At 32.8% G+C, this 16,847-nt stretch overlaps 2 protein-coding genes across 2 annotated transcripts; one reads left to right on the top strand and one right to left on the bottom strand.

Moving 5' to 3' along the window:
• Positions 1-13,581: 13,581 nt before the first annotated feature.
• SPBR_07906 (histone H2A) lies at positions 13,582-14,141 on the bottom strand (the record flags this gene model as incomplete). Its single annotated transcript, XM_040766160.1, has 3 exons — positions 13,582-13,637; positions 13,701-13,993; positions 14,086-14,141. 3 exons carry the CDS (start codon positions 14,139-14,141, stop codon positions 13,582-13,584), a joined length of 405 nt encoding a protein of 134 aa, XP_040617133.1.
• A 1,425-nt stretch (positions 14,142-15,566) lies between these two features.
• On the top strand, positions 15,567-16,134 carry SPBR_07900 (histone H2B; the record flags this gene model as incomplete). Its single annotated transcript, XM_040766154.1, has 3 exons — positions 15,567-15,729; positions 15,815-15,974; positions 16,044-16,134. The coding sequence occupies 3 exons, from the start codon at positions 15,567-15,569 to the stop codon at positions 16,132-16,134; spliced, it is 414 nt and encodes a 137-aa protein (XP_040617132.1).
• Positions 16,135-16,847: the final 713 nt, after the last annotated feature.

Genomic DNA, 16,847 nt, shown 5'->3' with positions numbered 1-16,847 from the left:
AAAAGTAGTGGTATAGTTAAAAACGGGGATAAAAAACGGGATAGTTTTAATATTTTATTTATTATTAATACGAATATTTATATCCTTTTACTTATTATATCTTTCGTATAATTAATCGTAATAGTTTATTTAGTTTATTCTTTAAACAAAGAGTAATATTATTTAACTTTAAAGTTCTTCGTATAACGTTAAACGAGGAAGATCGTCTTTAATATTAATACCGAAGGTTATCTTCGTAAAACGGTGACCGTCGGATACCGTAGTTTAAACCTGTTTAAATAAGAGCGTTAAGGTCCGTAAAAGTTCGGTAATTCGTTCGTATTAGTAGTCCGTCGTTTTATTTCGAGATATATAAGTTTATATCTTTATATTTCATTTTTAACTAGTGTTATACGGTGAGTGGTTAATAGTATAATAATATATTATAAGTGTAGTGTTTAAAGATAGTTTAATCGGTTTTAAAGTTTTTATTAAGTTAAACTTTTAAGATTCGAACGATAACTATTATTATTAAAGAGTTTATCTTTTTCTTCGTGTAAAAAACCTATAGTTTAATTTAAAAAGACGGATATTATCGGTAAACTTATTAACGTTAACGGAGTGGGTAATAAAGTTAAAGAAGTTTTTGTCTTATAAGTCGTTATAGTTGTTAAAGTAGGTCGGTACTCCGTAATAAAGGTTAAAGGTTAAAAGTTAACGAACTAATTTTAAAAACGACCTTTTATTATACGTATAAGGTATTTAAGGGTTAACCACTATTACGTTAAACCGTTAAAAGGTAGATCGGGTATATATTTATTATAAGTAATTATAAAATAGGTCTTCATAATAGATTAGTTAATAAAAAGTATTAGTTTCGAGGGCGAAGGTAGGTGTGTATTATAATAAAGACTAATTCTTACCCCTTCTTCTTAATAAAAAAAAGGGAGTTCTCTTATTTAAAGAGAAAGGCTTTTCACTAACGTAACGTTAACGTATAGTTAAAGACTAGTTATATTACGTTTTATTATATAAACCTAGTTATTTAATTCGTAACCTTCGACTACGTATTATAATCGATTCGTGGCCGAAGGCCACGAATCAGGTGACTAGACTTACATAATAGGGCGTGGTGTGACTAGTCCCTAGTCACACGTTAACGCCACGCTAGTGAAAAGCCTTTTCTCTTTAAATAAAAGGACTCCCTTCTTCCTACCGGGAAAAAGGGGTAAGAATTAGTCTTTATTATAATATACACCTATCTTCGCCCTCGAAACTAATGTTTTTTATTAACTAATTTATTATAAAGACTTATTTTACAATTACTTATAATAATTCTAATTCTTCTCTTTACGGATACCTTTTTACGATAGTTGAAAGAAGAGAAGTAATAAACCTACTCTCCGTCGAGTCGAACCGAGTTATACGCTCGTACTCGTAAGGTTTTACGAGTCTCTCGTAAGTAAACGTCGACTTTATTCTCGAGAACCTTAACTTATAACTAATAGTCGAAGACCCGATCGGATCTTCGGGTATTAAAGTAGTAATAATAGTACCGACTAATAAAAAAGAGGGAGAAGAAGGTGGTGGGATTAGTATTACTATAAAAGAATAAGTCGAAGAGAAAAACGACGAAAAAAAGGTGTTTAAAAAAAGGTTAGTAGTGTTTAAAAGAAAACGAGTTCTCGAAAAAAAAATTACGGTCTTAAAAAATATAAAACGTTAACGAATCCTTTATTAAAGTAAAAAGATTAAAGATAAATCTACCGTTTCCCTTTTTTTAACCCCGTTATTTAAAGAAAATTCTTTTAAGTCGAATAATAACTCGAAAGTCGACGAAGAAACGTAAAAGAGTCGTAAATCGAAAGATTTAAAAATATAACTATCGTCGAGGGTTTATAAAAACTATTCCACTTTTAAAGACCGGGAATTTTAAATCTTAAAATTAAAAATAATATTTAAGGTTAAACTATACGAATTCTCGAATTCTTATAATTAAGTCGTCGTCGTTTATAACTATATAAATAAACCGTTTAAAAGGTAGTAGAACTAGTACGTACGTAACGTTAAAGATTTTAAGGAACGTCGACGACTCGAACGTTTTTAAGATAAATTTAAAGAGTAGATAACGACACTCGTCTTTATTATAAACGACCCGTCGATATAAGTTTATAAGTTATATAAAAAGATACGTTCTCGATTTAACTAACTATTATCCGAGTTTTTAAACTACTTACGTTTTTTAAAAGAGTAAATAATACCTTTTTCCGATAAATTTAAAAAAGAGACTTTTTATTTTAAGTTAAATAATTAACTTAAGTATACGTTAAACGGAGTTATCGATTATAAAAAGATTAACCTTCGAGACTTATACGTAAAAACCGAATTATTATTTATATAATAAGTAAGAAATCGTTTTATTAATAACGTTTATAATTTATAAGAAAGTTATAAACGACTCGGTAATAAACCGTAAAAAAACGTATTTTAAAAAAGGAAACGTTAACGTCGTTCGAACGGTTATAAAAATCGTAAAAACGATAAAAGGAGGAATATAACGGGTTTCCAACCTTTTCGTTTATAAAATAAAAAGGAGTCGTAAAAGAAACCCTTAATTACTTACTTTAAGTATAATAAAGTAGGATATTACGTAAATAACTACTTAAAAAACGTACTTATTTAAAATACTATTATTAAAAAACTTATTAAGTTAAAAAACCTTTAGTTACCTTTTTCGAGTTTAAAAAAAAGACGATAAAAATAAAATATAAACTATTAAAGAACGCGTTAATAATATATTACGGGAGAATCGAAGAAAAGACGACTATTACTTTAAACACTATCGTAAGGTTAAATATTATAAGTATTTAATTTACAAGACGATTTTAACTACGAAAAACGAGATATCCCGATTCGGTAACGCGTTTAGTAAACGCTTTTAAAACTTAAATATTTAAAATCTAGGATATCCTTATCACTTTTACGGATTTCCGTAAGAGGACTAAAGAGACGATCCGTTCTTATATCGTACTCGATAAGTCGGAGAGTCCGGATATTAATCTTATTTTATTAAGTATTATAAACTTAAAAACGTTAAATATTAATATTTTAATAAAAGTATTATAACGTTTCGTATATAAAACCTTAAAGATTTATATTAAGACCCCGAAGAAGTTTACGAAAATTATACGAAACGAGATAGTAGTATATATAGTTATAACGTTTCCGGTAGTCCCGGGTAAACGTTTTTATAAGGACTATTCTTTCGATATAAAAAAGTAAAAAACTCGTAAAGAAGTTATATTACCCGTCGAGTTAAAGGACTTTACGGATATTTTTAATATATTTAAAACGATAATTATCCCGTCGTTTAAGTAAATTAATTATACTATAAATCTTTTACCGGATACGTAACCCTTATATAAAACGATTTACCCGTTATTTAAACGGGAATTATAAGAGTTACGACTTTATATCGAAAAAAACTTATAAAACGAACGTATCCGTTCTTTTAAGTCGTTAACCGACGTACTTATATTATTTATATTAAAAAAGAATAGTACGTTACGACTTTACGTCGACTATTATAGGTTAAATAAAGTTACCGTAAAAAACCGGTATACTTTTTTATTAATTTCCGAGATTTTAAATCGGATAAATAAGGTCTAATTCTTTTTTAAACTTAATATTAAGGATATTTATTATCGAATCCGGATTAAAAAGGGTAATAAGTAAAAGACCGCGTTTCGTACGTAATATAGTTACTTTAAGTATATAGTTCTTCTTTTCGGTCTAATTAACGCTTTTACTACCTTTTAACACTATATTTATACAACCTTATAAAGGTTGATTAATATTATATATATAATATATATAAATAACGTTTTAGTATTCTTTTAATCCCGGGAGTAGTACGTACGACATTTATACGAAGTGTTAAAAAGACTTAAACGAACTTAATTATATACTAATTTATATAAGTGTAAATTTTTTATAAATAAGGTAGAATTCTTAAGATTTATCCTTACACGTTATAAAGTTAAAATAAACCCGGAACGAATAACTACTATTATAAAGTAGTTAAAACCGAAGTCTTACCGTAATATACAGGTATTTTTAAGATTTTATAACTTTTATAAACGATTTATCCTTACGTATTCGTAAATTATAACCCTACTTAATAACCTTTTAAAGGGTATATAAAATAGGGAAAAACCGGGAATAGTTACGTTTTCGACTCGTAAACGAGAAGTTTTCGACGAGCTTAAAGTTTATTTTAAAAAAACGCCGTTACTAAAACACTTTAATCTTAAGTTATAAACCCGGCTCGAGACGGACGTGTTAAAAAAGGGTGACTCCGGGGTACTATTTTAACTAAACGAATAAGGTAAATACTACTTAATCGTTTTTTAATTAAAGAAATAAAAAGGGTTAAAGTTAAACTATAACACCCTCGACTAAAAAATAATAGTAATTATAAAGAGTTTTAAATATTAACGATAATACTTAAATAAAAGTCGTTAAAAAGTCGAAGTTTTATCGGACTACGTTAATTTAAAAGTGTTTATAAGTTAGTAAAAGTTAAATAACCGGTAAGTTAAATAGTGTATATTCTTAATACTATTTAATTTTAAGATTAAATATTAGGTAAGGAAAAGAAACCCCGTCGACGTGTCGTCGTATTACCTAGACTATAAGTTTAGTAACGAAGATTATAATTATAAGGACTTTTTACTTATATTATAATAAAGGTTAACGGTAACGTAATAAGTATTAATTTTATAATAAAAGTATTAGTAGGTTTATAATTAAGACTAAAAGGAAAAGGTCGCGCCTTTATAACGAGAGTTAAGTAAGAAGCCTTTATAAGTCTAATAGATTTAAACTCGTCTTTAAAAAAACCAGGTTCGAACGGGGAGTTCGAAAGTCTCGTCGTTAACTTACGACTTTTAACCGAAACTACTTATAACGTAGTATATTTTAAAGACTTTAGTATAGTTTATAATTATATAAAAAAAGGTTACGTTAATAAATCCTTTTACTCCGTTATAAGACTTATTATTAACTTTATAAACCAACGATTCGTTTTATATAACGAAACGAAACGTTACGTAAACGGGAAAGTTACGAGACTCTCGATAAAGACTAAACTAGGACGGATTATTAAAGTACCGTTATTATATTTATATTTCGGTAAAAAGTTCGGTACGTTAAAAGATACTTAACCGATACTATAGTAAACCTTTAACGGGTTACTTTAAAAAGGTTAAAATAAAAGAAATAATAAAAAGAAAATTCTATTAATTAAGTATAATTAAGGATATATATAAATTTATCGATTCGTGTCCGATTTATTAACGAATTATTACGAGAAGATATAAACTATATAAAGAGTTATAACTTTTATTAATCTTATAAGGACCTTAATAAAAGATTTTTATAGATTTTATTATAGGATTACCTATCGTTTACTATTAAGGAGAATTAGTAAATAGTATCTTAATAGTAATCGACCGATATACGAAGATGTGTCGTTTCCTTTTAGTTTTAACTACTATTACGTCCGAAAGACTAGTACGAATAGTATATAGTAAGATTAAAAACCGGTACGGGATACTTAAGGGAATTGTCTCCGATAAAAGAAGTGTGTTTATAAGTTAATTTTAACTAGAAATATATATAACGTTATTAATTCACCGGAGACTTTTAATAGTATACCACCCTTAAACCGATAGATAAACTAAACGTATAAACTAAACCTTAAAATATTATTTAAAAATATTCTTTAACGACGAATAATCGAATTAATTATTACTTTTATAAAACGTAAAGTTTACGGTTAATAATATTATTAACGTAACTACTAAGGTTATACCTTTTAATATACTATACGAATATAATTTAAATATATATATTAACGTCGAGGCCGACGTTTACGAAAGGGGGGTATTAACTATCGTAGATAAGATCGAGAAAATTTATACCTTTAAAAAGAAGATAAAGAATTATTAAAGAAAAGTTTAAAAAACGTATAAAAAATACTATAATAAGAAGTATTAACTAAAAACTTTTAAAGTAAAAGATCTCGTCGTATTATTAACGTAAAATCTTAAACTATAAGTAATTAAAAAGAAAATAACACCGAAATTTATTAAGCCTTTTAAGGTTATTAAAGAAATTGGTTTATAAGTATATAAACTAACGTTACTATAAATATATAACCGTATTTATAATATATTCTCGGTCTCCTTATTAAAACCTTAAAAGTCTCGAAAAGAAGAGCCGGTAAAGAAGATACCGTTACCCGTACTCGAAAAAGATTAAAAGGAATAAAAGGTAAAAGTAGTTAAAAATAAAACGAAACGTAATAAAAAGGTTTACTATTTAGTAAAATAAGTAGAATAACCCGTAAAATATAACTAGTAAGTATTTAAAAAGAATATAAAATATATTAAAAAGGTTATTTAAGATTACGAGAAAAAGTATAAAAAAATTACTTTACGAAAAAGAAAGTAAATTTATAGAATTACTATTTAAATTCGGTTAACGACTTTACGGTAAAACGTAGGTACGACACGCGTTAAAAACGTTTACTTAGTAAAGAAAGATTTAAACAACGACTTTATAACGATATATAAACGTTATACGTTAAAGGCGTTTATTTAATTAAAAGAATATAAAGAGTAACTCGGTACGTAAACGACTTAACTACGTACTCGTAACACTTAACTCGGAAAAAAACTATTATTAATACTTAATACGATTTAATAAAAATAAACGAACGATATACGACGAAGACGTTTTAAAAAAAAGAGAGGTTAAGACGACGTTTACGACATTTTACGTAAACGAAAAAAAGGCCTTTTTCGGTCGTATTTCGATCGATTAAGTTAAGGAAAATACGACGATCCTTTAACCACTTTTAATATAAAAGATCCTCGGGTCCGAGTCGTAAGTAGAACCGTTTAAGGTCCGACCTATTATTATTAATAATAAAAAGGATACGGTTACGAATAACCTACGACTTTATTACGATTCTTTTATAAACGACCCGACTTACCGTTTTATTAAAGTTAATAATTAACCGGTAAGTTCTTTTATAACTTTATACGAGTACTATTAACCGGTGTATAAATTCGTTTATAATATATAATAAGGTTAAAAACGTTTCTTTATTTAACCTTAACGAAAGGTCGATTACCCCGATAATAACGCGAAAAATAACGTAAACGTTTCTTATAAATAACGTAAAAACCTTCTCGTAAAAATAATAACGAGTCTCGTATCGTTAATATCTCGTCGTTACTTTATATACGTAACGTAAAGTTTAACGAAGGTTAACACTTTAAAGGTTATTAACCGTATTAAAAAGATAAGTAATATACGTATAAACTTAAAGGTCGGTAGTAAACTCCGACTCGGGGTCGTCGTTATTTTAAATTTTTAACGACTCGTCGTCGGATTTATTATTTATTATATTATTATTCTCGTTTAAATATATATCGTTAAAAGTATCGTAGTCCGACGTTTTACGAATAAAACGTTAAAAAGTTACGAACGAGGTTTATATTATAAAGAAAATAAGAATAATATTACTAGTAGTATACGGTCGAGTCGTAAAAGTGACGGGAGTTATAACGAACTAAAGACGATTAGTATCCGAAAGGCCCGCGACTACGTCGTAAAACGTAAGGTTATTAAACGGTTAAAGACGGTTCGAACCCGAAAGGTTTACGATTTAAAAACGAGACGTAAAAGAAGTAGTTTTAAAAGACGGAATAAACGGAACTATAAACGAGTTAAACGATAAACCCGAAAAGAATAAACGTAGTTAAGATTCTTTTACGAGTAGTAAAACTACTTATTAAATAAACCGTAATATATTAAACCGAGGTTAAAAAGGTTTAACGATTATCGAGTGACTTATAAACGAATTAACGTTAATATACCGGACGATAATATAAACGTAAACGCGTTTTTTAACCTTCGACACTATAAGTTAACTAATATAAAAAAAGGTAAATAAACGACGAAACAAGTTTACGGTATACCGAATAAACGTACGGTTTAATATAGTCGATAAACGTTAAGTAATTAAACCCGAATTACTTACGTTATTATACGAGGACGGAGAGATAAAGGACGAAGACTACGAAATTCTTATTATAATATCGTTTAAAGACTTATCCCCGTTACGTTTATAACGTTAAAGAGTTTTAAAAGGTATATTAAAAAATATTAATTAAAAACGACTCTTAAACGAATAAACTACGATATACTAACGAATAAAAAAGAGTTATTAAAAAAACTCGACTAACGATTTATAAATAATAAATAGTCGACAATTTTACGAAGTATTAAAAGAAAAGGGGAAAGAAAACGAGTTACGATTCTTTTACGAGTGGAAAATAATTTATTTAAAAAACGTTTATTAAGTTAAAAACGGGTAAAGAGTAAAAAGGGTAAAAGTAAGTTATAATAAAGGTTTAGTCGGGTAACTAGTTTTATACTCGTGTATAAGGAAGGAGTAATAAAGGTGAATAACGTTTATAAAAAGAGCGATATTTATAAATAAACGTTTTAAGTAAAAATAACCTGTAAACACTCGTCGTTACTTATTTATTATATAACTACTAATATATTTTACGAAAACGATAACGTTAAACGGTATTTAACCGAAAACGAGAATATTTATTTAAATATCGGTATTTAACGATAAATAGTTTAAATACGTTTAACACTTTTAAACCTCGTACTACGTCGGTAACCGACGGACCGGACTATTATATAATATAAAAGATTATAAAATAACTCGTATACGAATTAACGGACTATCGTGTGTAATTAAAAGACTAACTACAACTTCCGATACTTTTTACCCGAGTAAAAGTAAAGAGATTAAAAGAAGTCACGAGAAAAACTAAGGTTTAGTTTATCGAAAAAGGAGGATAATTATTATAATCGATTCGTAACCGAAGGTTACGAATTAAGTGACTAAACTTATATAATAAAGCGTAGTATAACTAGTCCCTAACCACACGTTAACACCACGTTAGTAAAAAGCCTTTTCTCCTTAAATAAGAGGACTCCCTTCTTCCCACCGGGAAGAAGGGGTAAGAATTAGTCTCTGTTACAATACACACCTACCTTCGCCCTCGAAACCAATGCTTTTCATCAACTAATCTATTGTGAAGACCTATCCTACAATCACTTATAACAAAGGAGAAAGGCTTTTTACTAGTGTGGCGTTAACGTATGGTTAAGGACTAGTCACACCGCGCCTTATTATGTAAGTTTAGTTATTTGATTCGTGGTCTTCGGTTACGAATCGATTATAACAGATTTAAAATCTCGGAAACTAATAAAAAAGTATACCGATTCTTTACGGTAATTTTATTTAACTTATAATAATTAACGTAAAGTCGTAAAATACCGTTCTTTTTTAATATAAATAATATAAGTACGTCGATTAACGACTTAAAAGAACGGATACGTTCGTTTTATAAGTTATTTTTAATATAAAGTCGTAACTTTTATATAATTCACATTTAAATAACGAGTAAATCGTTTTATATAAAGATTACGTATTTAATAAAATATTTATTATTAATATAATTAATTTATTTAAACGACGGAATAATTATCGTTTCAAATATATTAAAGATATTCGTAAAGTCTTTTAATTTAACGGGTAATACGACTTTTTTACGACTCATTTACTCTTTTATATAAATAAAAAGTATAGTCTTTAAAAGGTGTTTACTTAAAACTATCGGGGAGTGTTATAACCGTATATATTATTATTTCGTTTCGTATAATTTTTATAACCTTTTTAAAGTTTTAATATAAATCTTTAAGGTTTTATACGTAAAACGTTATAATACTTTTATTAAAATATTAATATTTAACGTTTTTAAACTTATATTACTTAATAAAATAAAGTTAATATTTAAACTCTTCGGTTTATCGAGTACGATATAAGAACGAATCGTCTTTTTAATCCTTTTACGAAAGTTCGTAAAAGTAATAAAGACGTTTTAAATCTTAAAAGTCCGAGTCGTAAATACGTTTATTAAATACGTTACCGGGTCGAGGTGTTTCGTTTTTTTTTTAAAAATTAAAACCGTTTTATAAATTATATATTTATAATATTTAACTTTATAACGGTGTTTAAAGTAATAGTCGTTTTTTTTTACGACTCTTTTATAATATATTATTAACGTATTTTTTAATAATTTATATTTTATTTATATTACCTTTTTTTTTAAACTTAAAAAAAACGATTAAAGGTTGTTTTAACTTAATAAAAATTTTTATAATAGTATTTTAAATAAATACGTTTTTTAAGTAATTATTTTATTATATTTAAAGTAAATAGTTAAAGGTTTTTTTTATAACTCTTTTTTATTTTATAAATAAAAAGGTTAAAACCCCGTTATATTTCTTCTCTTATCGTTTTTACCATTTTTATAACCGTTCGAATAACGTTAATACTTCCTTTTTTAAAACACGTCCTTTTACGGTTTATCGTTAAGTCGTTTAGGACTTTTTTATAAATTACGGACGTTATTAATAAAACGATTTCCGGTTTATTATATAAATAATAATTCGGTTTTTACGTATTAGTTTTAAAGACTAATCTTTTTATAATCGATCGTTTTATTTAACGTATACTTAAGTTAATTATAAATAAAAAGTTTTTTTTAAAAATTTAACGGAAAAAGGTATTATTTACTCTTTTAAAAAACGTAAGTAATTTAAAAATTCGAATAACGGTTAATTAAGTCGAAAACGTACTCTTTTATATAATTTATAAGTTTATATTAACGAGTTATTTACGGTAAAAACGAGTATCGTTATTTACTTTTTAAAGTTATTTTAAAAACGTTCGAGTCGTTTATACTTTTTTAAATCTTTAACGTTACGTATATACTAGTTTTACTACTTTTTAAACGGTTTATTTATATAATTATAAACGACGACGACTTAATTATAAAGTTTTAAGAATTCGTATAATTTAACTTTAAATATTATTTTTAATTTTATAATTTAAAATTTTTATTCTTTAAAAGTAAAATAATTCTTATAATTTTTAAATTTTTAAGTCTTTTAATTTAAATTTTTTTTTAAATTTTTTCGTTAAATTTTAAACTATTTTTTAATTTAAAAGAATTTTCTTTAAATAATAAGGTTTAAAAAAAAAGAAACGGTAAATCTTTTTTTAATCTTTTTACTTTAATAAAAACTCGTTAACGTTTTATATTTTTAAAAGTTACGATCTTTTTTTTAAAAAACTCGTTTTTTTTTAAACGTCGTTAGTTTTTTTAAACGTTTTTCCCTCGTTATTCTTCTCTTTTACTTATTCTTTTATAATAGTATTAATTTTACTACATTTTTCTCTTTTTTCTTTATTAATCGGTACTATTATTACTACTTTAATACTTAAAGATTCGGTCGAGTCTTCGATTATTAGTTATAAGTTAAAGTTTTCGAGAATAAAGTCGACGTTTACGTATAAAAGACTCGTAAAACCTTACGAATATAAACGTATAACTTGGTTCGACTTAATAAAAGGTAAATTTATCGTTTCTTTTCTTTTAACTATTATAAAAAAGTATCCGTAAAAAAATTAAAATTATTATAAATAGTTATAAAATAAGTCTTTATAATAAATTAATTAATAAAAACACTAGTTTCGAAGACGAAGGTAAATATATATTATAATAAAGACTAATTCTTACCCCTTCTTCTTAGAGGGAAGAAGGGAGTCCTCTTATTTAAGGAGAAAGGCTTCTTATTAACGTGGCTAACGGTTAGCGTGTGGTTGGGGACCAGCCACACCGCGCCCTATTAGGTAAGCCTAGTCACTTGATTCGTAGTCTTCGGCCACGAATCGATCATGGCAGTAAGCCTAGTTACTTGATTCGTGGCCTTCGGCCACGAATCGATCATGACATTTTATTATTTATTTATCCCCCTTTAATCCCTTAACAGCCTTGAAACGAATTGTAACAAGTAAAATCAGTCCAACCACAACGTAGTAACGAGTTAATAGAAGCACCCGCACGTTCGACGAAGGAGGACATGTTAAAGTTTCAACCACGAGGAGATAACGTGAGTGGGTATTTACACCGGATGAGTAATTGGTCGGGATTGACCCTAGTGGCCCGACCCAGGCACCAAGGCGCCAACAAACAAATTATTATTCTTCACAGCCAGAGCCGAAATCAAGTGGGAATAGAAAGCGGCAAACTGCCACGATCATCCTCACCACACGACGCCGACGACGTGCACCCACGACACAGGTGTTGTAAACTACCTGTGAAGCGCTCTACGTTACTTACACCCTGCCACGCGCGAAATACCAGAGACGAAGTCTGTAACATGTCTACACGACAGGCGACACTGTTAGCAACACCCTTCACAGGCGAGGAGGCAACACCACTCGTCATATGCCGCGATGGGCTAACGAATATGATATAAACCAGGTCACTTTATCGTCGAGCACTGAAGTTGTCACTTGACTGGGCAGTTCATAGACACCTATGGCGCGGGCAGGCTTTGTACATTCGATCGCTCTTTGAAGCAAACAAGAACATCGCAAGCCCAAGACAACAAAGGGTAAGTCATCCGCCAAACCGTGGAAACACGGGAATGTATACAACGTGGACAATAAATCTAATGCTACTAAACAGGCGCTGCTCAAGGAAACCGAGGATTTATTGGAAAAGTGGAAGCACCCAGAACCATTCGCTTTCCCGACAGCTCCAGGCGGTCTGTTCAACCCCATATGGCAACTGCATGCCACGAAAGCATCGTTCAGTCGGCTGACCTCCCCACAGGCTCGAAATACGAAAGAAATCTGCCGGCGCCCATTAGTGACCGTACGTTTAATTCATGAACATAGGCTCGTTGAGACATTTACAATGTCAACGTTTTGCTAACCGAAGTGACGAACAGCGCCTCCAACTCTAAAGTTTTAGGCGGTGCATATGCGGTCTTTATTACGCGCATCAAGCCCTAAAACCGGAGACAGTTGGGATTTAGTTGGACATCCTCAACGACGTGATACACCGCTGAGACTGCAGTACCCCGCTCACACACCCTACGAGCGCTGATGATTATGGACTGTCCAACTCATAACATTATTTGACAAAGAGCAATCAGACAAGCGCCCTGATCATCTTTCTTGCATGTTGTAGAGATAGCAGCGTCGGGTAGACATAAGGCCGTATATAACCCAAAACAACCGTCATTGACATACTGTTCCTACGGGACCAAGAAGACACCTAAGACAAAGAGAAACTACCTTTTTGACGAAATTTAATTCGCTTCCTTGTAAGATCACTTGTAACAAGATATTCTTGTGGACGCAACACAACCATACCGTAAACAAAGCGCCAGAGTACGAAAGAGACAAGAAGTCAAGAATATTATCTCCTCATTCATAACCCGTGTGCCGTAAAATAAATAACTAAGATGGGGCTTTAATGTACAACCCGAACATGAAAAGACAAAACCATTGTGAATCCGTGACCCCATTGCGATGACACCCAAACGATCCCGAAGAGGATTAAAAAACCATAAAAACCACTAAACCATCTACAGCTCCTGGCTGGCGTTCTTGCCAGCCTTGCCCGTCTTCTTGGGCAAAAGGTCTAAAAGAAAATTGTCAGCCATATACAATCAACATTGAGCAAGGAGTAAGACACATAACATACTCTGGTGAATGTTGGGCAAGACACCGCCCTGCGCGATAGTAACGTGGCCCAGAAGCTTGTTCAACTCCTCATCGTTCCGGATAGCAAGCTGAAGATGTCTGGGAATGATACGAGTCTTCTTGTTGTCACGAGCAGCGTTTCCTGCCAGCTCAAGAATCTCGGCAGCGAGGTACTCTAGGACAGCAGCCAGGTACACGGGAGCACCAGCACCGACGCGCTGAGCATAGTTTCCCTTCCGCAGAAGACGGTGAACACGACCAACAGGGAAGGCCAGACCGGCCTTAGAAGAACGACTGAAGATCCGGTTAGGAATCATGTAACTAATGACAGGTTCACAAAGGAGACAAATAGTGAACGGCCAAAAAGCGTAGAAAGGATGACTTACGTTTGCGAGTTCTTGGAACCGCTGGCCTTGCCGCCGGACTTGCCGCCTCCAGTCATTTTGATGCTGAAATTGTCGGTACTGGGAGAAGTTGAGTAAAAAGAATTGTAGAGTGCGAAGCAAAGCGATGCTGTTTGTTGAATGATGAAGCAACTGTAGCTGAATGTAAAGAAAATTCGAATACAGATGGCGGCAGTTTAATGGTGGTGGGGGAAGGACGGTTTTTAAGTAGTTTTCTTGTAGGAAGGCGCGCGAACACGGATCAGCTTTCGAGGATTTGGCACTAGTCCAAAAAAGGATACAGACTCTAAAACGTCAACAAACACAATAAAAAGTAGTAGTGGGTGGAAAATGCAAAACAGACCTGGACGCACCCAGCTGGTGATTATGGAAAGCAACCCTATTCCTATTATGTTGCGCAAAATCTAACGGTGTATACCGGATGGGCCGTGGCAGTTGCGAAGATGCAACTTTCTTTGCTGCTTTGGTTCCCTGGCCCATGAAAGGTTCACGTCGATCGAGGACCATCCCGGGGTTATTTTGTTGTGCCTTGGTAGGCCATGCGTGTATTATCGGCTGAGGGTCAACGTCATGTATCGTGTATTTGCGTTGCGATTTTGTTGGCCGGCTCTACTTTGGCGCCACAGCTTGTAACATAATGTTGCCTGTTTGAATTCTGGATGTGAATGATAGGGGGTCACCTCGTATTTTCAACAGTCAATCGCAGCTAACCGACACGGTAGGTACCCTTGGTAGCGAAAGTCCATAACGGTGGTTGTCTCGAGCTGGTTTGTTTACAATCATAAGAACACACTTAGAACACTGTATTGAGATTTGTTGGAAGACCTACTCCTGCGACACCTACTCGAAGTCACGGCACAATTATACTTACGTGAGTCTGCCCTTGTTCAAGACATCTGGCATGGCGACATTTTCGTACGGAACCTTGTGCTCTCTGCTCAAAGTCGTGGTACGCGACAGTCACGCGTCCTGCTACCTCGATTCTTGCCCTGTAATAGTTTCTCTTCTTGAAATTGGCACGTCCTATTGGCTGGATCTAGCTGTGATGAAAACAGTTGGCTTTGTCCTGGTTAGTGGCTCCTGTTTCTTTTTGTGGCCAATTAGAGTCACTGTCTTGGTGGGTCTTTCACAACATTCCTAAGGACAGCACTTTTCCCTACCTTTGCTGTCCCACAGTTCGACGCGCCCGCCAACCCCAAAACAGCCCAACACAGACCGACCTAGTTAATGGCTGCTGCGCGAAATCAGCAGACCTCCGCGTATGGCAATCAGCAACAACAGCACCGCCGTCACATCCAGATACAAAAAGGCTGGTGCCCCCCAAATTTCTGAAAGTGTCTTTTCCCTATCAAATATTTTCCCAACATCGACTCTCTGCGACATCCAGTTTTATCAGCCATCATCACCTCATTTTCATATTTCGGACTCCACCATTTTCAACAACCACCGCTACGTACTTCAAAATGCCTCCCAAGGCCGCTGACAAGAAGCCCGCCTCCAAGGCACCTGCCACTGCCTCCAAGGCACCGGAGAAGAAGGATGCTGGCAAGAAGACCGCCGCTTCTGGTGACAAGAAGAAGCGGACCAAGGCCCGCAAGGAGACATATTCTTCCTATATCTACAGAGGTTTGTTTCATTTCATGCGGCACATTGCACTCGAAGCCGGCTCTTTCGACGTGCGACTTGTTTCAGACGTGCTAATAAAGAACAGTCCTCAAGCAGGTGCACCCAGACACCGGTATTTCAAACCGTGCGATGTCGATTTTGAACTCTTTCGTCAACGACATTTTCGAGCGCGTCGCCACGGAGGCCTCGAAGCTGGCGGCTTACAACAAGAAGTCGACCATCTCCTCCCGAGAGATCCAGACCTCGTAAGTCTTAACCAAAGAGTACGTGTGTGTGTGTGTGTGTGTGTGTAGGACTATTTATTGACATGACAGTGTTCGCCTGATCTTGCCTGGTGAGCTTGCGAAGCACGCCGTGTCGGAAGGCACGAAGGCTGTCACCAAGTACTCCACGTCTACGAAATAAGCGCTTGGTTTCTGTCTTTGTCTTTTGTTTTCTCGGATTTCATTTTGCGTCGACGATGTGGGTTTATTTGGCACTTGGGTGTCATGACAAGACTAACCGAGGCGACCATTTTCGGAGTCCTTTAATGTGTTATGGAAGGGTTCTGTGCTTTTGTTTTGTTTTTATCTTAAAGGGGGCAATGCTTCCACGGATTATGGGGTTTGCGGCTGTACATTTACCTACAATATTAGGATTTCGGAATGGGTTCGTTTGTGCGACGACAACAATGGAAATCTTTCGATTAAATCAAAGTATTGTTCCGAACATGAAGAGTGCGCATATGTTTTGTATTCGTGCAGGATGCAGGTCTAAGTCTACCAAAAACGAAAGATTATATCGAATTTATCCGAGGCCAGCTTTGGATCGTTTCACGACGTGCTCAATAATTTGAGTCACGCCCTTATTGTCTACCGCCCCAAGTGCCATGCCTGTGCTCCAGCCCATTTTTTCGAGCATTGTGCGCCCTTTATTGGCGATGCTGATTTCTGGGGCAGATCCGCCTACCACTTCTCCATTTCGAACAGTTGCGGCGGCCGTATTTCCTCCTTTGCGTGCCATGGTCTTCCTTTCTAATTCTGTGGCTCTACTAACAAATCTGGTAAAAAAGCGGCGCCTGTATTTTTCAAAGACACTTTGAAAAAAATCGTCGTCAAAACGTACGGTGGACTTTGTAC

The sequence above is a fragment of the Sporothrix brasiliensis genome, assembly GCF_000820605.1.
Source record: "Sporothrix brasiliensis 5110 chromosome Unknown Cont20, whole genome shotgun sequence".
NCBI lineage: Eukaryota > Fungi > Ascomycota > Sordariomycetes > Ophiostomatales > Ophiostomataceae > Sporothrix > Sporothrix brasiliensis.
This window is presented reverse-complemented; position numbering and strand designations above follow the sequence as displayed.